The sequence below is a fragment of the Anguilla anguilla genome, chromosome 15, assembly GCF_013347855.1.
Source record: "Anguilla anguilla isolate fAngAng1 chromosome 15, fAngAng1.pri, whole genome shotgun sequence".
Lineage (NCBI taxonomy): Eukaryota > Metazoa > Chordata > Actinopteri > Anguilliformes > Anguillidae > Anguilla > Anguilla anguilla.
The window spans coordinates 19,151,382-19,176,543 of record NC_049215.1 but is presented as its reverse complement, the minus strand read 5'-3'; the positions used below and the strand labels follow the sequence as shown (position 1 = coordinate 19,176,543).

General features: G+C 41.0%; 2 protein-coding genes across 5 annotated transcripts in view; both read right to left on the bottom strand.

The window, feature by feature from the left end:
* The window catches only part of dhrsx (dehydrogenase/reductase (SDR family) X-linked), a 71,610-nt gene that overhangs the window by 33,903 nt on the left and 12,545 nt on the right, over window positions 1-25,162 (bottom strand). The window contains exons 1-3 of one of the 3 annotated variants that reach the window (XM_035393382.1): window positions 23,276-23,413; window positions 12,197-12,304; window positions 6,200-6,268 (exon numbers count right to left, since the gene is read on the bottom strand). In XM_035393382.1, coding sequence (XP_035249273.1) covers window positions 6,200-6,268; window positions 12,197-12,304; window positions 23,276-23,375 — 277 coding nt within the window. In that variant the 5' untranslated portion in view covers window positions 23,376-23,413. Of the gene's footprint in view, window positions 1-6,199; window positions 6,269-12,196; window positions 12,305-23,275; window positions 23,414-25,162 lie in introns of those variants that run through there. The other 2 variants (XM_035393384.1, XM_035393385.1) reach the window with 2 other exon arrangements.
* LOC118214019 (zinc finger BED domain-containing protein 1-like) lies at window positions 16,974-23,411 on the bottom strand. 2 transcript variants are annotated; one of them, XM_035393381.1, is made up of 2 exons: window positions 23,276-23,386; window positions 16,974-20,757 (listed from the first exon to the last, which is right to left on the bottom strand). In XM_035393381.1, the coding sequence occupies exon 2, from the start codon at window positions 20,639-20,641 to the stop codon at window positions 18,563-18,565; it is 2,079 nt and encodes a 692-aa protein (XP_035249272.1). In that variant the 5' UTR covers window positions 20,642-20,757; window positions 23,276-23,386; the 3' UTR covers window positions 16,974-18,562. The 2 variants fall into 2 exon arrangements, with proteins under 2 accessions (XP_035249272.1, XP_035249271.1); XM_035393380.1 differs by having other exon boundaries at window positions 17,589-20,693; window positions 23,276-23,411.

Here is a 25,162-nt window from a genome sequence, read left to right as displayed (position 1 = left end):
CTCTCTTCATGAACATGTAACCATGGAGACAACACAAGTAGTGTAGGAATATTGTTGTCCGGGTGGTCCCAGTATAATTTTTGAGTTATACTAACCCTACATGTTGCACAGGCAAGTTGTAATAACAGAAAGAAATAAAAAATGTGAAAATTTGTCCTAAAGCAGGAAAAATAATGGGAGAATTGCAACAGTGGGAGGAGACTGGTTGACAGGAATGAATTTCAGAGGATTCACTGGGAAAATCGTGAGAGTTTCCAAGTATTGTATATAGATTTGTCATGTGCATGAATTTATAAAGGTCGTTGTATGCAGCTCACAGAAATGAGTTGGGACTAAACTCCATTACAGTGCAAGTATTAGACAAAAGAGCTTTATATCTCCCAGGGAAGGAAAAGCCACCTGATGTTTGTGAACATGTACTCTAAAGCTACGAACTAAACATGAACACACACACGCAAATTGCGGGTCATGGGAGATCTACTTAGCGACACACGACATGAAACAATGAACCCACATAGGATAGCTTGATATTTACCTCAAGTCTCTCAGTGCTGACAACACCTTTAATTAGAGAGGGATGGCATCAATTTTTCGCCTTCTTGATGTGACTTTTGCTCTGATTAAACCCGTCACAAAAACCTCTGCCTAGCAGAACTGGTATTCCCAGGTTAATTCACTGTCATTGTAGCCCTAAAGATGTTCCATTTCAGATAAAAGGCATCAGCTAGCTGCAGTTATTTATGCAGCTTAATTTATCCTCAAGCATTCAGCAAACTGTACTCTTAAGAACTCAAGTAAGACCTCATTAAAACCTCCAATGTTTTCAAAGTTTGATGAGCAATAATAAGATCTAACCCTGTGAATGACTTTAAATGAGAGGAAACAGTTCTCAGTTTTAGCCTAGGGTTTCCTCTTATCCTGAGTATTTCCCCACACTTTAGTGCTTTTAACTCTGGGAATTTTTTATGAATCGGGCCTTGGCACAGACCGAGTTATGCATACATATATTTATGCGCATAGCTCAGAGCAAAAACATTCTGACAGTGTGGCCAGAACAGAGTCTGGTATCACAGCAGGTTCTTCCACTAAGCACTGCCTGCTTACTGGAATGAAGCCTGCCAACTGATCTTGACAGCACAGGTCACCGTCTGAGACCCAAAGGAATGAGCCATTTTGGCTCTGTATTAGCTATGACTATTTCCATTACATTGGCTAATGGCTTAAGGAGAGTTTGTAATGCTACATGATACTTGCCATTATTAGGTATAAAATGGGCTCACAAGAGGCCCAGTTGCTGAAGGTTCTCAGCAAGCAGGGACCTGTGGCCTCAGCCTTCAGCCTCGTCAATGACAGGGAGTCATAAAGGCCTAAACCCACCAGAGGCTGGGTGAGTTTAAATAGGTCAAACTACCACAGATTACCTTCGCATTAATTCCTCCCAGCAGCCAAAAGGTGACCAGTGGTCACCAGGGAGAGACTGCACAGTACTGAGTATATGGAGTGAGTTCACAGGCGAGTATGCAAGCACTTCAGCTGCAAGATAGCATAGGATAACATGAGACAACCAGACATACAAAACATCTGAAAAAAACTTATCAGCATCTGTCAGTTTAAATTTTTAAAAATGTAATAGTGTTGGGAGTAACATGGTGGTAGGTAACGGAATGTTACCAGAAACATTTGCATACTTAATTACCCATGCTTAAAGTAACCACAGTAAACAGTTAAACTGGGGGGTGGGATGAAGCACACATTTTTCTGTGTGTCGCGTGGGAATAGTATACTGGTTAAGTGGTTTTTACTGCCATATGGGGTATGTCCAATGACTGGCAGATGCCTACACGGTGGTATAGTAAAAAATAAATATCAAAAAGGGTACAATTTATAACAATGATTAACCGCACAGCTGGTGCAGGCTGTCTTCAGGTGCCTGATTAAGCAGAGGATTAGCTAATGAGCAATGAGGTGGGGACAACCCTGCCACCTGAAGCCCCCCCATCAGACAAGAACCACAGGGACCATTGCTGCACCAAGAATGGTTTCTTCACCTTAACCCACCACTCAGGAGAACCCTGAAAGCTTCAGGCTTGGAAGGCACCACAAGCGGGGGGAGCAAAGGAAGTCAGCTCCTGCTTCAGCCCACCATCTCATTAACATCTGGTCTATTTACAGCTACTGTGAGTGGGTACCAGAAGAAAGATTTCCCCTGCCACCCTCCCGGCCCGTCAATGCCCTTATCTGGAGCGGGAAGAAACACGCTCTGACAACAGTCTTATTACCACCGTTTCAAGCACACTGCAAACGACTCCACTCCAGAGTGCGATCTGTTTAAAAGCAACAATTTACCCGCCCACACACATCCGCAGACTGCGCTGCATCGTGGGAATACCAAAACACTCAGTGCCACCGAGGGAGCGGTGAGACGTAATCAGCAGGGAGCGGTGCTCGCCACGGAGTGCCAGAAAATCCCCATGAGCACGTTGCCATGACGTCTGTGCCGGCTGCCTGCTGTTTGAAACAATCTGCATTGCGCGCGGCACTTTGGCACACTGGTCTCTGAACCGGGGCTGCAAATGGTTAGAGGAAAACAAGGAATGCACCCAGCGATGTATTATTAATGGACCCCACTTCAACCTATATGGTATTCACCCTGTCAACCTGATGGCAGACTGTGTGGGATTTAAATTACGGGGAGAACTGAAACATTGTGAGGGTATATTTGGTTTTACCTTAGCATGAATCTTTTTTTTTTAGCTGCATCTGTGTATATGACTGGATATGAGCGCACTGTGATTTTCTGCAGGCATGTAGGCACACACAAACTCCTGGAGTAAATGTCTCTCCCCCATTTCTGGTGTTTAGAGTATATTGAAGCCTTGCCCTCATTCAATCAGTCACTGCTGCATCCCCTGATAAGGCTCTGTCACACTTAGGAATGAAGGACGGGGGACACCCATGGCCTTTCTACACCACGCAGTCAGGTACCAGACAGCTGACATCTCAAAAGCAGACAAAGCATTACCAAAGACATCGCAAGTAATAAAATCATTTTGAGCATCTCAAACAAATCTTACCTAAATTAAAAATAAATGAATTAATTAAAAACAGAAAAGGTGAACAGTCACAATTCTGGGATGAGGTAGCCTTGAGGCATTATAAGATTAAAACCTTTTTTTCTGTAGGTTCAGATAAAGAGAAAATGGCCCATAGAAAACTGACATTAGGCTTCACTCTAAACTGCACTCAGACAAGAGTGAAATACACCACAATTCCAGTCTGTCCTGCAAATTCAATTCCACCCTCTCTAATGACTCCCCATCTCTAAAAGCTCTGCAGGTGATGTAACAGCAGGAGGGTGGAAGGTGGCAGCGCTGGGTACTGGATCTAGAATACAGCAATATGTTCCTCAAGGGTGCTCAAGTGGTCTGTCTTAAGGCCATGAGTGCGTGTGTGCATGCGTGTGTGCGTGTGTGTGTGTGTGTGTGTGTGTGTGTGTGTGTGCCCGCGAGCAGATGTGTGTGGTGACTTAAAAGTGGCAGGTCATTTATTTCAGGTTTGGAGCTACCATACAATTTTTTCCTTCTTTATTCTTTCCTGTTCAACAGAGCAATACAATGTTTCTAGACACATGAGAATTTAACAACACCAGCCTCCCAAAAATACTCCCAAAATACACAAGCGCAGGCACACACACAATTTTTTGCATCTTTGGATTTCAGAAAAATGGTTTGTTAGAGAGCCATCGCAGAACAAATCGCATGCTGCAGGCAGGGAGGCATCAAGGGACTTCTTGGTAAGTTCTGACAATAAATACAAAAGAGAATGTTTCTCACTTTCATGGTTACCCTCATTACTCTACTGAAAAGAAGTCAGAATTTCTGTGCCTGAATATGGTACTTATCTTACTCATTATTGGATATATTTCCTCAGCACTACCTGTGGAGAAAGCAACCTAGAGCCTGCACAGTCCTACAGGGGAGATTACCACTGTTTGGATTAATTTCACCTTATTTTCACATCATAAAACTCTTATTTTGCAGCTATTAGTCTTTTATTACATTAATAACAATAATCCACCAAGCCACAAGTGGGATCTCATTAGAACATGATTAAATTTTTTTCCATGGCAGCTTTCCAAGAAGATGCAACACGAGTAGCATAATAATAACTTGTATGTAGCTGATAGCCTGTTTTGCATTTTGCTGTTGAAATGTCATAAAAATGTATGTGTTGACTACAGAGAAACTGAAAAATACCAAAAAAATCACTAACATGGATAGAAGCATACATAAACCGGATATTTCAAAACAAGCAAGATATGATTCTGGTATAAAAGACAAGACATCAGTGGACCAAGGACCCTTTAAGGGGGAGCAAGGGAGAATCTGTCAATCAGTTAGTTCCGATTTCCAAGCTGAACATAAACTGTTTCGAGCACTGTTATTGAATAAAAGTATTCTTCAGTGTGCTGAGCATCACATTAAATGTACAGGAAAGGGTAATTCCTTCTTTTTCATTAGGCCATTCTGTTGAAAACTGCCAATTCACTTAAAAACCCAACATGCAGTTATGGAGGGAGAGGTATTTTTGGAGCACAATATCGGTAGAACGTGCGTCTCCTTTCCATTTGAAGCTCTGTTTTTCTGGATCAGTGATAATAACAAATAAAATACATACGTATCGTACAATAAAGGGATTGTAATCTATGAGGCTGCTTCTGATTCACACTATTTGGTAGGCTGGTCGGTGACTGCCTATTAAACACACTATACTACACTTATTTACATTGACATTATTTATCTATTGATTGAAGCATTTATTTCTGTCACCATGTACTGCATTTACTCATTACAAAATGTATTTCTAAATGAATTCATGTTCACATATTACTGACGATTTTTCTTTTTTGCCTTTTATCTGGTTTAATCCTGCAACCTCCACGAATGCCCTCATTTAATACAACTGCAGAATCAGACAGCACTTTCACCCAGACATCCATTCTGACACACACATCTGCATGACAATTAGGCAGACACCACATCGCTCTCCTTTTGCCATTCGATAGACACATCAGGAACTTTAATAAGATTTTTTTTTTTTTTGCTCCTCTAAATCTCAATTCTGAAAAGGCTGCAGCTTAAATAAAGCCAATTTTTTGCCTAACCGCTATTTACAGACACCTCCAAGAAAGATGCTAAATCTGTGACCAGAATGACAGGCTCTCCACACTTGACAGACTCCACAAAACGACTGTCTCGGCCTACGGACCGCGAGAGTTCCACCTCCTGAACCCCTCGTTCTACAGTTTAACCAGTCCATGCAGACTCCGGAAAGCCTTTGAACTGCTCAACACCTTCCTATTATTTCATACAACTCTCAGACTGAGTCCCGCTGGAATCATTTTTTATTTATTTTTTTATTGGAAAGAGATCTCAATACAAACATTAGGAGACTACCTACCCACTTATATATATTTTGAATCTTGGCCAGTGCATTTGTTGTGGTACAACCACTTCAAAAAGGTGCATTATTACTCTAATGAAAATAGTAGTAGGAGTAGTAGTACTGTAATAGCAGTAGCACTATTAGTAGCAATGTTAGTAGTAGTAGGGCTATTTTCCTGTAATAATGGGATAAATATGCCATGCACTAGCGTTGCTCTCTCTACTTGTTTTCTCCCATTTGGACTTGTGGAGTGTTTCTGAGTGCACCCTATGTACTGGACACCATCGGATTAGCAAAGCACTGCTGATGGCTAATGAGCTATCAACAGCCCCCTGCAAGATTTCCCGCTCAGGGCTGTTCTCTCATGACCAGCGGTTCGATGGGGAGAATCAGCTCAAATATACTCTCCAGAGACAAGAGCGAAGATCACCTAGCCTCAGAAGATTAGCAGGGATAATACAGTGCTTTGGGTTATCCTGACCGTTGGACCATGAGATAGATAATGCTACCAGTGAAAAGAGGGGAGGGGGAAGATGATAAATATTTACTGCTTTTTCTTTACAAGAAATGGAGACAGAGCAGGATTTGGAGCTGGCTCAACATCCCACAACAGTGACTATGCAGACACATTTTACATACAGAGAGGGTACAGAAAAAAAAAAACAGAAAGAGGGGGGAGGGGGGAGTGAGAGAGGGGGTAGAAAATGTGTGAGGGAGAAGAGGAAAAACCTCCTGGACTAGAAAGGAAATGGACCTTTTCCCTTGTGTTTCTCCGCTTCAATCTTCTTTACAGCTGCCACGCCCTCCTCTTCACAATTTCCAGCTGAACAGGAGGGAAAGGAGAGGCAGAATGACCCAGACAGAAAAGACTGAACACACACTGACCTGTTCAAAGCACACATGTTGACCTGATCAAAACTGAACTAGGGGTGGGGCCATTTACTACAGTAAATGAGTATTCTCTGGCAGATTCTTAATCACTTTAAAGAAACGCAATAGGAAAATATGAATTTTCTGTCTAGGGAATACTAAACATTTAACAATTAAAGTATCGTTCATTTTGTTTTTGTGAAGATGCGATTTATATACAAAAACCACTATAAGGAAGGTATGGAGGCATGAACCATATTTATCTGTGAAAATTTAAATGAAACAGTAGATTATATTGAAATTAATGGTTCTCAACTGACATTCTCAATTACTGTTTATCTATCTTATTGTATTCAAAAAAGCGAAATGGGTAAAAAAAAACATTTAACTTCAACAAATACAGGCCCAATCAACACAAAACAATTTTACACTGGTTTAGTCACTCTTAATCGTTTCAATTATTTTGGTTTGGAATCAATGTCAAGTGTAAAAGACAGGGAACTTAATTTAACACAGTTATTTTACACAATGCAATTTATTTTACTGTTTTCATCCCCTGTCTTCAGTGCACATGAGGCACATGAGTATAGGCTTAAGGCTTGTCAGGGAAATTACGGTTTCCCCTCCCCACATAACCGGAGGTGCGATCCTTTCTTTGATAACACAGAGTCACAGCACCTTCAAAGTTCAATAAGACTTTTATTCAACTTGCAAGGAGAAAAAAGAATGAGAGAGCACTCACAAAACTCTCTGAAGTTTTAGATGCATAGGCCGTTCCTTATAGTCACAATCTCAGTAACTTTCCGCTATGCACAGGAGGCGTGTTTTTCCTTTGCACGCAAACAGCTTCACTCTGCCCTAATTAATCTTTACCCTACTTAGCAATGGACACCCAGTCTGACAACGTTGGTCTCCTAAATTTATTTAGACTTCAGATAAGTTTGACCGTACAATAAATCCTTGGTCATTTATCTCTTAGGTTACTGAACAGCTATCAGACAGGGTGCCTCCTCACATTCCAGAACTCAGAGCAGACTATGCAAGGGTTTAAACACTTGATCTGAAACTATTTGCTATAAAGAGTATATTTCTAATCACTTACATTGGGATACATGGTATGACAATAACTAAGACAATCATAAATGGTATGTTTAATCACGTGATTGTCTCTATGTTAACACACATATACTGTCAATCAGAAAATTGCTCTTACAGGCTAAATGTTTTGCAATCATGATAAAAAAATGTAACAAACAGTGTCTGTATCAGTCTACTCAAGCCTGGTAATTATTGGAAAGGAGATGGGTAGCTGTGGGGTGCTTATTCACTTATTCCTGTTCTGGTGTTCGGTGTGAAGTAACGACAGAGAAAACGCTCAGCAATGAAGGACTGCAGCTGTAAAACCGGCTTTAGACACCCAAAAAAAGAGCGTGAGTAATCGCAAGAACAAATCAGCTAGCCACTGTGCAGAGAAACTGTGCAGAGAATGAACACACATCGAAATGATCAAAGCACATCAAGCACACCTTGACCCAGTCAGAAGGACACTGACAGTGGCAGGCAACCCCAGGCTACTCAACCCCATAACCAGCCTGCATAACTCTCTTAATTGTTTGGTTTAATGAATCCATGTGACTATGTTCTCAAGATTTCACCATTCAGAATATTAAGGTTCAAAAGAGTCTAAACAAACAATGAATATTTGTTCAGATGGAACAAAACTCATTTCTCACTCGAAAACCCAGAGCTGCCTAGCCCTGCTTCACACAGAAAACCCCCAACCGCCAGCTGCTGCTTCGCTGAAACCTCCTCCTGAAGTCGCCGAAAGAAAACCCCGCGGCTGTCGTGACTTTCAGGAGCATCTCAAGGAGGAATTCATCCCACGCAAATGAGCAAATGATGATTGAATGAAAACCTGCACTAGAGAAATTAGTGGAAATACAAATGGTCTTACAGAGTTTTAGCTTCGATGATTAGTGCAATTACAGTGAGCCCATATCAGGGGTATAAAGCCTTTTGTTGCTCAGTTACTTAATCAAATTTGACTTCCTAAATGAGCACATGTATTAATCAGACCAGTAATTCAGGTTCAAGAGAGTGTGAATAGGTAGAGGTCTTTTTATCACATGGTTGTCAAATGTCTTGTAAAGGAAAAATGAATAAATAACATATTTTAATAGACCAAGAATCACTGCCTACATTTTAATATGCATAACCTACATGCAAGTTGTTAAAAATGTGCCCCCAGGAAATAATCTGCCTACAGATGAAATTTATGGATTGTGTATGTATTAGATTATAGCCTAATTAACATCATTATAATCATTATGCCATGTAATGACAGAAATTATTATAATGCACTGTAGTCTTTCGCTGGCATCCAGAGGATGACACATCAAATTCTGAAGGTCATGTGCACACAAGCAAACATAGTCTTCAACTTACATCTTTAATTTGATGTACAAACAAATGAAAATGGGAACATTTTAGAGAGTTTGTTTTTGGATCTCATCAAACTGAGTTTGTGAAGAAAGAACCTAACCGCTACATTTAACTGAATTGCAATGTGAGTTGCAAGGACTAAATTTGATTGGATACAGACTCATCTTCCATTATATTTACAAAAAAGGTATTTATGTTGAGTTAACAGAATTAAACGCATCCAAAAATGCCGCAACAATCAAAAGTTGTGTTAACGCAGGATTCTGCGTTTTTTACACAAAAAAGGGAGCCAAAACACAGGAAAAAATACTACGTTCTATAAAGATATTTCGAGATCTTTTAAGATTACAATGTGTGATGACCCAGAAATGAACCGCAGCAAAATAATAACTCCTGTTTCTTTGAGCCAATCCTCTTGGTGTCGGCCATTCATGTTGTTTTATAGATCATAATATTTACAGAGCTCTTGGTAGCATTGCGAGATTCAGACAGAAAGCACCTAATTTGAATGAAAATTTGAAAATGAGATGTTACACTCTGGATAGTTTTTTTTTTTTTAAAGATATGCAGTATGAAGTGCATTCTGAATATGTTACCTCCTCCACAATAAGCCATCAATGGTAAGCTAGAATTATAATACTACATTTTTCATGTTACTGTACTACATGTTACTATAATGTGATGCTGTCTTGTACATTAACAGGTTGTTAAGGTTTGTCACAAGAGAGATCCTAAATTAAAAAATCAAGTTTGTTTACTAAAATTTTAAAGTTGGCCTTTAAAACTTGTAGCTGATGATCGTCTGTGCGAGGGCATGCTATATTGTAAGATGCTTGGTGGTATGGGCTTATAACTCCGCTGGTCTTGTTTTTCCCTAGACTTTGCTGCATACCGTACATCTCAGCCATCCGGATTTTCCACCTAAAAAAGTTGTGCCTGTCACAAGCAGACCCACACTTTATAGGGAGGGGTGTTGCATTATTGGTTAGGGTTTACGTGAAGCCAATGCTCTCTCTCCTATTTACATAATTGTGTTTTTTTGTACCACTATTGGGCAGTAGGTTTGGAATAGTAAGGACAATGACCGCATTACTGTATTGAATACAGTAGTGTCATAGGATTAGCTACAAGGAGTGGGGCATAGCGTGTGTGGAAAATGCATTTTCACAGGCCAGCCCAAAAGTCTATTTCTGTCTACGCCTCACACAACATTAGGAAATAAAACATAAATCTCTCCTAGGATTTTTCATTATTTGCCCGTGTGGCAAAAATCTGTTTGGATCAGAACGCCAAAACATTAGCTTAGCGACATACATTTTAAATCTGCCATTATTGTGAGTTGGCATATTACGGCAAAAATAGTCATTTTATCAGAACACAGGTGAATTACAGTGAAACGCAGATTTTGAAATGTCCGGCATTTCAAAGATGCTGAATAATGTTATAAAGTGGTCAGGGAACTGGCTGCCAGTACATTCACCGCCCTCTCTGGGCAACAGTGCAGCTGTATTTATATGCGGCCCTGTGAGCTTTCAGGCCACCCCAGCACTGCCACACATTGGGCAGATACACTGACTGTGATCACTGCAGCCATACATGCTACCCGGCACTTCAGTCAGGATATATTTTCAGCCAGTTGTCAGTTACAGCTTAGGCTCTCAACCAGCAAATCTGCAGCGGCAGGCCTGATTTGCAAACTAATAGAGCTGGTGTATTTTCCTGTCAATTCAAAGATGTGGTGCCATCCTACTGTTCCCCCCCCCCCCCGCCCCTACACAAACAGGACAATAAAAGGGTTCATTAGTCTGTAGGTCGGGCACAATTATGCAAATAGGGACAAAACCTTACAGAAATAAAAGCCTACCGCTAAAATTGGACACATATCAGACAGGAGGAAATGAAATTAACATACTGCATTTCAATTCCCGTGAGAAAAGGGAAAGGCCCGAAATGACAAATACTGTGATTAATGAGAGATTGAATTCCAGATGGCGCCATTTCAGTTCACTGTACAAAGTTTTAATTATGCATCATGGACGGTGCCACGCTAAAATGAAAAGCAATATTCTCTGTGATGAGAAAGTTTATTTCTTCCGCCTCACTTTCTCCAGTCTTGCTTCCCGGCAGACAGCATATGTCAGACTTGGCATGCTGGGTCATTATCTAACCTCGTTCTGCGACAAGCCATGTGATGGAATTCACACAATCTTTAGTGTGCACTAACGACCACCTTGTTCTTTATTTCAAACAGGCCTTGGGCCTAAACGACCTTGTCTGAGAGCCGTGGTCCACCGGCACATGCGTTCACTGCTGAAAATATCATGAAAGTGCCATTATCTTAGCTGTCATTATGCTGAGATGATGATTCTCCAATGTTAAGTACTGTAGACCGATACTCAAAAAAGGAACTGAACAAGGCCAGGCCCAGCCCTAAAATGTAATATGGCATTTTCTAGTCCACGAGGTGACCATCTCACCACATTTCTCCAAATAAGTTAAATCGTAACTTTATTATCCCGAGATAATCAGCACACAGACATGTAGGTATGCCAGAAAGCATGACCAGATATTGCAGACAAATACATGGCTTGCTGCTTTTCAGCCGCCACCACACACACACACACACACACACACACACACACACAAAAGCTGATGACAACGCCTCTATTTCACCTACAGCCACGGATTTCTTACCTGAAGCCACCTAAAACTTTAAAAACCTGTTAACCCAGGAGGCCAGTTGCAGGCAACAGTACAGACCACTGCAGCTTTCAACCATTTTATGACTGCATGTACAAAAGCCCGTTTGGGGTCTGTGTTCATAGCTGGTTGGTCATGTTTAGAGTCATGCCAATTTTCTCTTAAGCCAACACTTAACATAGTTGTTTTGGGACCAAAATGCCTTAGCAGATGCTGTTGGTATAAAAGCAATCTATCACTCTTCAGGAAAAAGGCCACAGGAGCCTCCTGAGTTTAAACATTAATGATAACTACCAAAATGTAGCACCAGCACATCACATTTTTTTCCTGTGGCTAACTACAACTGCAAAATGTACTATTATATTCCTTTTGAAATAAACAATTAAAAATAACATTAAGGAAACTGCTCTTTCGTGTCAAATACTTCAAATTATCTCTGAAATTATACTGCATGAACATGATTCTCTGATCAATTATCCCCCCATCGGAAAAAAAAACAGCCATTTGTAATTTTTTTTGTATTAAAGACTGTTAAAAAGCAGTGACAGGGATGCACAGTGCAGAAAGAAATGAAGGAGGAAGGCCCACAGTACAGTGATTGATCACAGGTGAGGAGGAAAGAGCAGAAGAATAACAGAGAGGACTGGAACAGGCATTAATCTCAGTGTGTGAAGACGAGGCTCATTCACGGACCGCGGCTCAGCCAGCCAGGACTGCAGAGACTGGGCACATGCCTTACCTATCACAACATGCATACCCAGGCTCGTCAGATGTCTCGTCGTCTCATAACCCATCCCTTTGGCACCCCCAGTCACTATGGCAACCCGTCCATTCTGTTTGGGAAAAACTGTGAGGCAAAAAAGGAGAAACAAGGATCTGACAGTGCTGCTTTAGGTCTCGTCATGGCACCTTTAAAAAAAAAAAGAAAAAAAAAGAAAAACATTGCCACAGCAGTGCCATTTTGCTTTTGTGTCATCAATCAATTCCTTCCAGTGACGCATCTACCGTCCCCCGTTATATTAATCACACCTCAATTATGAGATTAAACATTCGGCATCGATTGACCTCCTTTTGTTAATGAGTGAGATGCCTCTGCTTTGGTGAATTTAGACCAAGCATCACCCAGCTAATTTAGCGTCAGCTGGGGAGTAGGAGTGAGTCACAGGAATTGACAATCACCAAATTTATGGTTGTGTCCTCAATGTGCTGGGGAAATGCGCTCTTCTTTAGGCTGCTATTTGCATCCAACCGTGCTCCGCCTACCCGGCAGTTACAGAAAGAGATGACCTTGACCAGTACAAAGCATTGCCTCACAGTGACAATCTCCTCATGAACAGAAAATGAGAGGATTCAATACTTCACTGATGATAATAATGAAGTTAATTAAGATAACCAACAACAGAACCCATAAGTGCCTGCATTTTCAAACTCGAACAGCCACACTCTGAACTTCCATTTTAAAAGCCCTATTTCCAATCCATGTTATTTCTGTGAGAAATTCAAATAAATTAATTATAGTCCTTGCTCTGCAAAAAGGTCCACTGCCACGAGACGTGTGTGTGTGCTTAATGCTTACGTGATTTCACGAGCACAGCAGTCCCACAGCAGTTAGAATTTTTAAAATTAGTTTTTGGTTATTTCAATAAAATTTGGGATTTATCTATCTCTATTGGTAATGTTCCTTTACACGCAGATTTCCCCACACATCTCATATAGGAATGGGTTTTAGGTGGGAAGAGGATTCTATCCTGTTTCTATAATCCTAGCATGCCCAAGCATGTGCTCAGCTTAGTGGGGCAACAATAATCTAAGTGGTGACCTGTGGGCCAAAATATGAAACTTCCCATTTCCATCACTGCTCAGCATTTATTTTCAATATTACCACGTCTTCCCTGAGCAAAACCAAAGCCTTAGTCGGCCAGGTTCAGCCCCAGGTTGTAGTTCAGGCATCCCTGATGTAATTAACTTGTAACAGAAACTGCCTGCGATTTGGGGAAAGAAAATCACGGTGCCGCAAAATTGGAACCGGGTAAGCGTTGTCATTTTGCACGTATCCAAAAGCTCTGCACACCAGTTCATTATGTGAAATTGAAATTAAACTACTGTATCTACTATAATACCTAAATATTCAAATGTATGTTAATCCCATCATACAAGGAGATATGTTTTGGATGCTACACAGACATTTGCTTCCTGCCATACCGTTACATTGTGCTAAACCCAGCCAACTTGCATATAGCTGGTTAAAGTTGCAAGCCTGAATTCCGATGTATCCACATAGCAACAGCAGAATCACATGCATTAGGAATAAAGTAAATATTTTAAAAAAGCAGTACAGGCCTGCTTAAGTAGTGCACACTAAGTAATTGCTCTGAAGCACAGCATACCCTGGTCATTGCATGGTCAGAATCCAGCCAACAGCCACACCAATAAAACTCTGAGCATTAGGGCTAGAGAAAGCACAGCCCTTGACAATCTCCAGGCAGGACAGGGAGGAATGTTATTATGATCATGGTTATTCCATCACGCGGAGTGTGCAAACAGTGGGGGAATCCCGGGAGAGCTGTGTGAGCGAGCTCCCCCTTTGTGAGGATGACAGAGCTGTCAGGCAGAGGGCCGAATGCGGCTGAGTGATCCAATGCGGGGGGGGAGTGACTCGGAATGGCCACCGTCATGGCAGAGGGGAAGTGCTCGTTACAGATCCGCACCCACAGCTGCTGCGGCTACCCGCCCCCTGACCCCACCGCCGCCCCCTTCAGCGGGTCACAAGTTGATCCGGGCTTTCGCAAAGTGGCTGGCTGAAAGTGAGAGGCTTTAGCAGTACTGGATATGCTTGACTGTGCTCAGGTCAATAGGAACTCAGAGGAAACTGAACAAACTGAACAAACAAGACACAGACTCCCAGAAGAGTTACAGCTCACGCCATACGAGATAATGTTCACATTCAAATATTTCAAATACTATTGGTAACCAATAATGGCCATATGCAACATTTAAAATAAACAGTGAAACTTTTTTCATCAGTTGAAGAAATTGTTTGTTAGAGGTTGAAGGCTAAACCATGAAATGGGGACTTGGTTTTATGTTATTAGTTTTTTTGTCATAACTTTTTTTTGGGAGCACCTATTTCATTTTCTAAACAACTAAAAACATAACCATTAAAATGTAATGTGTGCTGGTAAACCTGAAATTCTTTACACAATTTTAAGAAAAAAATACAACTTGTTTGAATTCCGTAATACCAAGTTTCTAATTGTTTATGTGCAGCACATTTATGAAGTTTATGTGCAAGATACCCTAAGCAGATCTTACGTAATCAGTTCTCCCCAAACCATAAATAACCAAATAAAAGCACTTTGGAGTTTACAAAGGTGTACTGAGAAGTTATAGAAAAACTAAAAATGTTGGAAGGAAAAAAAAAGGAAATAATTTTGAAACCATGCAAGCTACACTGACTGAGTGGAGTAAAACAACACTAAAAACCTGAGGTGTTGATTCCCACATGATCAGGTCTACTCAACACATACAGCTTCACAACTTAACACCGTCTTCCCCTGTCAGCCCAAGCTGTTGAATTAGCTTGTTTTCCTATGCAAAGCTGTTATATTCTGTTTTGAGATGAATCATGCTGTCGGAAAACAAAAATCTGTCCCGATTATCTATCCTGCCATTCTGCCCATGAGTCCACCCCACCATTGAGACAAGTATAGATTTTTCAATATTCTACATAATTGTATCAACCCCCCCACCCAATTCAACGTCATTTTTAATATGCACCCTGCTATTGCAAAGTGATGAGAAGAGATGCAAAAATTGGATATAGCAATAAAGGCATTCTACTATTGGAGCAGTACGTTTCATTCTTAAGAATAACTATTATCTTACAAAAAGGCTGGCCTAGTCTAATCGTGCCCTGGCCCCAGAGTAACACATTTTTAGACAGTACTTTAGACAAATACAAGTGATTGCAACTTCTCTGCTGCACAGAAACAAACTGTTGCCATTCAGTTTGCTACTACAACTCGGGTAAAATCAAGACTGGTTTTGAGCGAGCCAACATGGCACCTGCAGTAGGAGCAAGATGAAATAAACCACTGATGACAACTCTCTCGTGACAACAAATATGACAAGGTAGCTGAAATTAAGACAACTGTTTTCTGGGGCCCCTTGTATCTGTTTACGCAACATTAGGTGTCAGCTCATTTTAGCCATTTAAAAAAACTAGCAGCAACTTTTTGTACATACATGCAATGTTAAACACTAAAAAAATACAGCCATGGACCTATTCCAACGCTCGTGGTGACACATTATGCTATCCTCTTTGGTAAAGTCTGACCTGTATGTAACCAGTGTGTTTTTGACCAGCAGATGCATTTTTATAGGCTTTGTTCATAACAAAGGGTCTGTGTTTCTAGCCACTGGGTTTAACAGCCTGTAAATCAGCCCTCCCGTGAAGCGACCTGTTGAGTAATCATTAACAATGACTCCATTGTGGTTCCAGAATCCTCTCAATTACTGCATCACTGATCCCTAATTGCATGATGATTCACAGAGGGGTGCCAAAGGCTATTGACACATATTTACCTCAACAGTATTCAAGGTATCAACAATACATAATGAAAACAATATGACCATAATTTGTCAACTGCAGACTTTCTCAAACATTTAATCACATATTCCAGTTGATACTGAAACACGATTCCCTACACTCAGGGAACAAGTCCAAATGTGGGACTGTATTTCTGTGAGACTGAGGCTGTTCTTTCTGCATATGCCAGAAAGAATTGAAATTTTAGTTCAAACAGCATAACGGTTTTAAGAAAAGGCTTTTTAATCTTGCATTTCTACCAAATAAATAAGCTTTGCACACATCCGCAGTTTTTTACAACATTAATATGAATTTAGCATATTTTGTGAATATTTTCGAATACTTCTTGTGAATACTTTGTTTTGTCGAAAAATCTTCATTCTTCGATGAAACCAAGTGCAGAATTAATCCCTTAAGCAAACACAATACAGTACTGTATATCTACTGTATGATCAGGCAACGGAGCTTTCTGGACATGTGCCAAAGACATGGCAGGGGGCACACGCATGTAATCTTGTAATTGACTGGGAAACATTCTCATCTCAAAGTGACATCTGACCCACTTCAATGCTGTAAGCCTACTCCTTTCCACTTCAGCAGGTGTGCATTTCAGTACATTTTTGGAACGCATATCAACAACCCTATTGACTCATGTAGTACTGCATTGAACACGTAGGTTTAGGCATTTAGCAGACAATCTTAACCAGAGAAACTAACGAGTGCATAAACAATGGTTTAGGTAATGAGCAGAGCTGATGCCAAGCCTTTAGAATCACAAATTACAGTAGCAATTAAAACATAACTCCACATCACAAAGCTAATGACAATAGCAGGTGCAAGGTTGAGAATGCTGTGTTGTAAGTAGCAAAAGGGTCTGAGTAACAACATCAACTAAAATATAAAAAATAAAGAAATGAAACACTCACCATCACTTCCAAGTATCTTTTATTCAGAACACTTTGAAAAGTTTCGCTAATGCCTTCCTGCTCACACTTTTAAATAAAAAAATCTTTAAAGGTTACGAACATCAAGATGCCATTTGAGGGTGAAAAATAGCAAGGATGTGTTCTAATGGAACAAAAATGTGCATTTATGCTGAACAGATTACTATAAGGCTGACCATAATTCTTGGCAAATGTTGGCAGGTAAATCATGTTCTGGGATACAGCACATGCTTCACAGAAGAAAAATGCCTCTGAAACCTTTCAAATGATTTTACTGTCTATGTCCTTATTCATGTTGACACTGAACATTCAGTGGGAACAAACCGGTGAAATAGCCTGACACGTCTAACTGTGTTAACAATCCTGGCACAGACTGGCTGTTTATTAATCTCTATGGGTCTTCAATGTAATAGCAACCGTTTTTTTATTGCCTATTATTGCTGTAGTTGCCAATCCAGTTGTACATGAAAATAGAACCTTGGGACATAAAAGCACCCTGAAAATTAAACCGACAAAGGCTTTCCTCAAGCAGAAAGGTTTGTGCCCGTTTCCCTGTTCACAGCTGAAACTGCTTCTTAAAAAGACAAAAGTGAAATGACCAAGTGAAATGACCATTTATTGACGCTGTCTTCTAAAGCAAGCACACATCTATAAATATAAACAAATTTAACAGTAAAAAATTAAAACTGGGTAAACACAACAGAACATAATTTCCCCATCGATGGCTGTATTTTACAGAGCTCTTTAGACAACATCCCAGCAAAGGACTTATAAGATAAATTCTCATTAATCAACTCCCGATTATGCGCAACCTCACAGATTAAAATCATAATAACTTAGATAAATGAGGTTTGCTCAAGTAATTGTCCTATAGTCAATATCTCAAGGTGTACATGAAACAAAATATTCTTTATTTTGTACTTAATATAAATTAAAGGCCACCCAGAAATGAAAAAAAGAGTGCAGATATATCATTGGCAGTTTATCTTATAAATCCAAAAATATTAATTTGTTTATATGGAAACATTTATTTTATATTTAAGTTACTTTTAATTGCTACTGAACACTGTTTGACACTGAACACTTTCACTCTTTACAATGGCTTCCCATTGTTCACCATTAAAATTCACACCACAAATAAACTGCAAGTAAACGTATCTGTGCTGGACTTACATTACAGATGAGGTCCAAGGGAATTATTCATGCCTACTGAAAATCAAATGACAGTACCATACTGAATAAGTGCATTTCATTAAATTAAAATTCCACATACACAAAAATTAACTGAGTAAACACAGTGTAGGAAAGGATGCATCAATCCTTCGTTAAAGCAACTAGATCAGCACTATTCAACTCCAGGTCCTGCAGGCCACAGTGTCTGCAGGCATTTGCTCCAAACATGCACTACACTCCTTAGTTCAGGAAGTAAACTCACTAGTGAAATTAGGTGGTGTAGTGCACGTTTAGGGAAAATACCAGCAGACACTGCAGGACCTGGAGTTCAGTAACACTAAACTAGATACAGTCATAATACAGAATTCACAGAGTTAATATGTATACTCTACATATAGACTCATATAAAGATGTCCTTGGTGTTCATGGCACTAGTCTGTGCAGCTAGGCAATCACCAACAGCCAACCCTTGGTCCTGTTCCACGCCCCATTCTCCCTCATCCTCCTCCGCTGGCTCGGTGTCATAGCAGTTGCGCATGTTCTCATACAGAAAGACCTGCTGGTCCACGTGGGCGGGGGCCAGGCGACTCCTCTTCCCTCTCAGGACGTTTCCTGATGAGCTGAAGAGCCTGTGGGGCAGGACACTGGTGGCAGGAATGCACCAGTACTTCTGGAGGACTTTTGGGAGGGTGGGAAACAAGGCCATGCGGTCAGACCACCAACGAAGTGGGTCCTCGTTGAGACCCAGAACCTTCTGCGATTTGAAGTTGCTCAGCTCCTCCATGACCTGGGCGTGTAGCTCCTCCTGGTTCTCCTCGGCTCCCGACTGGCAAAAAATCACTGCCAACAGGTTGCTGGCGTTGCTGGAGGGGGATGGGGTGCTGACAGCCTGCCTTTTGACGGGGGGCTCGTCTGAAAAGGAAGCGGATTCCTCGGGACCAGAGCCCTCTTCCTTGCGCCTCTCCAGGAGCGTCTTGGCCTCCTCCAAGACCCGAGACTCTACTTGGGAACGCTCAAAGGGGGAGAGGAAGGGAAGTTTCTTGTAGCGGGGGTCGATGAATGTGGCCACATTCAGGAACATGTCAATCTCGGGAGTCTGCTGATAAGTGGAGGACAGCACCTTGGCAATCACCTCCTTGGCCATGCTCACCTCCTTGAGATCAGTGTCTTTGACCTTGAGAGTGGTGTTGAGCAGCATGTGCAGCACAGGCTTCACCATGCTGATCGTGGGGTATCTGCATGACACCATCATGTCCGCCACCAGCCTGAAAGGCTGTAGGAGTTCAATCAGGCTGTCCACCATGCTCCACTCCGTGGCCTCCAGTATTAAGTGGTGGTTGTTGCTGTCTTCTGCCAGGACCGATGCAATGACAAACTGCTGTTCTTTCAAACGTTGCAGCATTGCCAGGGTGCTGACCCAGCATGTGACTCTGTCACTGATAAGCATGCACTGGGTCTGGCCTTGTTGTTTCTGCTTTTCCCGAAGGAGGTACATAGCCACCACAGACTGCTGGAAATACTCCACCAGCTTGCGGCAGTGGCCCAAAAAGCTGCTGAGTCTTGGAAGCTCAAAGGCCTGGTTCATCCCTTGACTGACAGTGTGGCCAAGGCAAGGCATCTGTACGGAAAGGTCCAGAAGTGAGCAGGCTTTCACTATATCTGGGGCACAGTTGGTGGTGGCTCCATAGATTTTAGGGTTGATCCCCCATTCAACAAAGGCCTCATACAGTGCACGAGTGATGCTTTCAGCAGTGTTGTCTTCTGGTACTTCGAAAGTTTTCAAACACCTTACAGTAATGGACAGCGTGTTTGAGGCTCCATGGCTCAGAAAGTGGCTGGAAAGGGAGATGTATGTCCTGTTCTGTGTATGACTCCTCCACAGGTCAGTGGAAATGCCACACCAAACTACATCTGCAAGCTCCTTGAAAACAGCCTCCCGGACAAGGTAGTACTTCTGAGGAAGGACCTTAGCTGATAAGTAGCTCCTACTGGGAGGTATGTACCTGGGATCAGCAGTTTTCAAAAGGATTTTAAAACTGGGCTCATCCACAATGGACAACGGGTACATGCCCTCACAAACAAAACTGATGACAGCAGAGGTCAGGTCCGTGTGCTTCCTGTTCTCGTACTCAGAGCTCTGCTTCACGGTTAATGACTCCTGGGCCAGCCAATGGGAGGACTCTGGTTTGAGTTTGGAGAAAGCGGTGGCAAACGCCTCCCTCATCTGCTCTGTATTGCTCTTCACAAACTCACAGAATTCGTCCGGGTGATTTTTCTCCAAGTGGTAAGACAGGTTGGAGGTGTTCCCTGAATACGCAATTTGGGCCATGCATATCCGACAGTATATTTTCTTCCAGTGCAGTATGCATCCATCTGCATCGGTGTCAAAACCAAAGTATTTCCAGACCTTACTTTTTGCTCTAGGGTGAGCAACCAGATTGAGGTCTGACGGGGAGCCCTCGGCACCCTTATTCTCCATTGCTTCTAAGGAACACAGATTCCTTTACGAACCTTCACTCATTACTGAGTACCTGCCAAAGGCAGCGAAATAAAGGTGTGAGATGTTAAAAGGTCAGATGACAGGTAGCCTATATCCTGGAAATACAACAAATAAAACAATGGGAATTTAGAAACTGAGCCATTACATGCAGTCATTATCTAATGCATTTTATGATCATTTAATATACCATGCTCCATGAGATGAAGGCAAATTCCAACAAACTTTTGAAAGAGTCATATGTTTCTTGTGTGTGTTGAGCCAAACAGCAATGTCCATGGGTATATGTCAATGTTAAAATGTCTTTTAGCTTTAGAATATGTTATAGTTTTTCTTATGCTTACAACAGTGATGCACCATTAGGCACATTTTAAAATGTAAAAAAAGATTTTATTCCTTTATAAATCACATTCGCATAGCATTTCAGAACAGAAATCATTAGATTCCTGACAGGTCTCCAAAAATATGAACGCAATAGTTTTATCATCAAAAGTAAATTCATACTCCAGACTAATTATTCCTTGTGATAAACAACCAAATGCTGATGCCATTTCAAAATCATTTGAACAACACTGAACTCCAAGTCAACATATCCATACCCATTTTTGAACAAGATTTTTTTAAAATCTAAACGTGCATATAGTTAGTTGCAAGTATATAGGCATAGGCCTATATGTGTGGCAGTAGTGGCTATTTTGTAGGGCCTACACAGCAACATTAATAACTAATGACAGATGACTGAAGTGAGTCTTCAATTTAAAATCAGTGTCACCATGATTGACAAACAGATAACCACAAAACTTGCTATGAAAAACAAAGTCTCACTTTACTTTTCCTAACACAGAGCCTATTAACCAACCAAGACATACTAATACAGACTACTAATCCACTAATACAGATTAGCACATTCTTTAGAAACTGTCAGGGAATAAATCACTCAGTAGCCTAATAAGGACAATAGAACTGCATGTACATAGCCTACATGCGGATAGTGAAGTCACATGAGTAACATGGTCACCTACAGGGGGTCATGTCACTCCACATAAATAATTGGATTAAAAGTTCTGCATTCCAAAATCACCAGTACAAGAGGTCAAACAAGTCTTCAATTATAAAAAATAAATAAAAATAAAAACTTGCAATATACAAGCTATTAAAGGTGTACTAATTAAGTATGGAGAAACAAGCAAGATTTGTGGAATAAATAAAAATGTAGCTCTCCCTCCAAAACCCCTCCCTCTAAACACATGCACGTGCACTGCCTTACATACGAGTACTGGCAAGAGACAACACGTGTTACTCATTTCATCATAATCAGTCGCTAGTCAGAAGTTCCAATGGCCAATAAGGGTCAATCCAGCCGTAAGCCGTGCACACGCACAGCAGAGGCGGAGGAGACCATTCACATGTGCAGCGAGAGCTAGCCATGGGTTGCTCGAGCAATGAACAATGCTACATCCCTAGCAACTGTATCTCTCCCTCCCTTATCCCTGAGTGACGAGAAGCCAACTATGTGTCGCCCCTGAGGGGCTGCCAGCCAAAGTCCGCTCTGGCATGGGACGGGTTTGCATACGCACACACTCATCTCTCACCCTATTACACACACACACTTGCGCACACACCCGCTAATTAGCAAATGTGAATAAGAATTATTAAGAAGAAGTGGAATGTAATAACACTGAAAGAGTTCTGGTAGTACGACAGGATTATTTGGCAAAATTATGAAATTCAAGGCCATGTGTGCATTATTATAACAACAGAATAACATAAATAGTTCAATAAGAACTAGCTGTGTCTAGTTAAAACTAGGATGGGAACCTGGGAAATTCAGTTTGCTGCTGAACGTGGTGATGCGCGGTGAAACTGTCTAAATCAAGAAGAAACCCACCCTACAGCACATACAGTGAAAGGGTCAGTGCAGTCAGAGAAGTCTGCCTGGTATCCTCACAAACTTACCCATCCGGTCAGGGTCAGCTCTGTTGAATTGCTTAAATTAGCCTAACATTTGCTCCTTCACAAGGGGGAGTGTGGAGGGTATTCTGGTGCAAACCCCGATGGTGTTAAACATTTATGGTCTAAAGAAAATTTCTGGCCATCGTTAATGATCTACTTGACCTAGTGGGAGCACTGTAGGTGAAAGGTGAATCACAGGGCAAAAACGAATCTAAAAGAGATGCACTTAATTTCGTAGTATTTTGAATAATATCGGAATATGCTTCTACCTAGATGCACTATTAACACTACAACAAACAATAACACTGGTTGACTAATTGAAGGCACGCGCATTCAGATTTTGTGTACAATATAAGTACGTAAGTTAATTAAGCAGTGGGATAACATTAACAGCTAGACGAGCTGTGACTCACAGTACCATGGGTTTGAGCAATGGTTTAGGTAACTTTAAAAACGTCAGATCTAAACAAAATATGGCCAACAATATTTAATTGTAAAAACATTCTTAAATATGCTGGCTAAATGTTCATGTAAAGGATTACCTCTCCCCCTTCATAGACTTGCAACCACCTCTTGCTAGCCAGGATTTTGCTAACAGCGCGTTAACGGTAGCCTGCCATTTAGCTCCGTACAGTACCTTGTTGCAAAGAGAATAATTCTCACCTGGTAAGGGGAAAGACTTGTTGAAAAGCTGGTACAGAAGAACTTTTATGCCAACTAAATACAGCCTGATGATAGGTAGAATGAACGCCAGCAACCACATCTCTCTCGGTTTTCTTCTCTTCCCCGTTCGTCACAGCCTTTCCTGTCCGCGCAGTCTCAGCAACGTCTAAATCCAACTGAGTTGAAACTCGTGCTTCTCCAACAATCGTTCCGCCGGCAAAGCTGGGTCATGAGACACTTGTGTAAGGAGGGTGAAAAAAAAACAAAACAAAAAAAAACTGTAATTCTGTTGTGTGTTTTTCAATTTGAACACACACAGTTGTGTCTGCTTCACAAGGACGTTCAATGAGGTGGAGTAATGTTGCTAATAAAATAAAACATAAGTTTGTGTGGCAATCACATGATAATGAATTTGGCATTACTATGAATTTGACCTTTGAGATGTCTTAAACAGAAAGGTAATTAATGGTTACATTTCCAGGTTACCTAGGGCTCAACAACCATTTAATCTTGTCCTGAAAACAATAGTGGCTTAGTTGTTACAGTAGAAAACAATGAGTAGTATAATTTGTGCAGTTACAGAACACTTAAAATATTCCACAAAATTAAATGCACTGAGGACATATAACCTTCACATGGTGAGAGGAACAAAAGTGATATTGCTTGACTCCCTTTGTGTGTCTAGCTAATTAGCGTCATTGTTTAATTATTAATCAGGAAAAATACATGTTTAAAAATATCCTTCACACAGGCACATCAAATATGAGGTTATCGATCTTGTGTGGCATTAATTTATAATTACATTTTCAGCTCTACTTATTGACACACAGAAAAAATATTGACAGTGCACAGAAGTTCAACAGAACCCCATCCATTCCAGGTTTAAGCAACAGAAAAATTCCAGAAAATAAGACAGCCTAATTAATTATCGAATAGCTTGTGGGGGATGTGGGAAAAGATGGGAACTTGATCAATTTAGTTTCACTTCTGTACTTGAGAACTGCACTTATGTAATTTGATGTTGGGGAGGAATTTCAAATGATGATGAAACTGACCTAAAAGAAACTGATGGAAAGGACTTTACCCGAGTATTGAGTGATTCCACATTCTTTAATGCCTTGTGTTTACAGGTATCAACCAATTGGAGAAGCAGGTTTTAGTAAAATGGATTGCTATATGAATTATTGCATATTCATGGTGAGTGTTCATCTTTGGAAAAGTTTGAAACCCACACATGCACACACCAGTCCTGTGTGAATCAACTAAAGCTCAGTTTAATTCAGTCTCTGCAAGGTGCAATGCCACTTCAGGAAAGTCACAGATTTTACATTAAAACAAAGCACAAACTGAGAGGTGATCTTGAGCCTATATTTCTTCAGTTTAACTCTTCAAGGTATGCCTATACTGAGACCGAGAGCACAATTGTATGATATCTACCCGATTTCACTGGAAAACCAGTGTAATTAAGAAACCTATTTGTCTTTTGGTTTTAAGTGACGAGTAACAACATCAGCAACTAGGTGCACATGCAAAAAATATGGTCTACAGAAATAGACAAGAATAAAAAAAACTCATGGCAGAGTAGTAGCCTAGAGGCAGCATAGGCAGCACAGCGAGAACAGATGCACAGTGTGCTGCAAACACGATTTCTGTGCAGTCATCACTTTCTTGGACAAAAACTCTTGATTTGGAGCCAGTTGGAATGTAATGTAGACACCTTATAATTTGTGCGGATTTCCTAAACACACCAGCTAACTCAGCGCAAAGGGACCCTGCCTATTGCACTCAACCATGGCGAATCCCATTAAGATTAGACACGCTGGTAAGAACCACAGGACAAAAAGTAAACATTTTGAATGGAAACTAAATGGCCGATCAACGTGCCTG

Coding starts and splice junctions, on each gene's coding strand:
- LOC118214019 (XM_035393380.1), bottom strand. CDS start 20,641: ATGGAGAATAAGGGTGCCGAGGGCTCCCCGTCAGACCTCAATCTGGTT.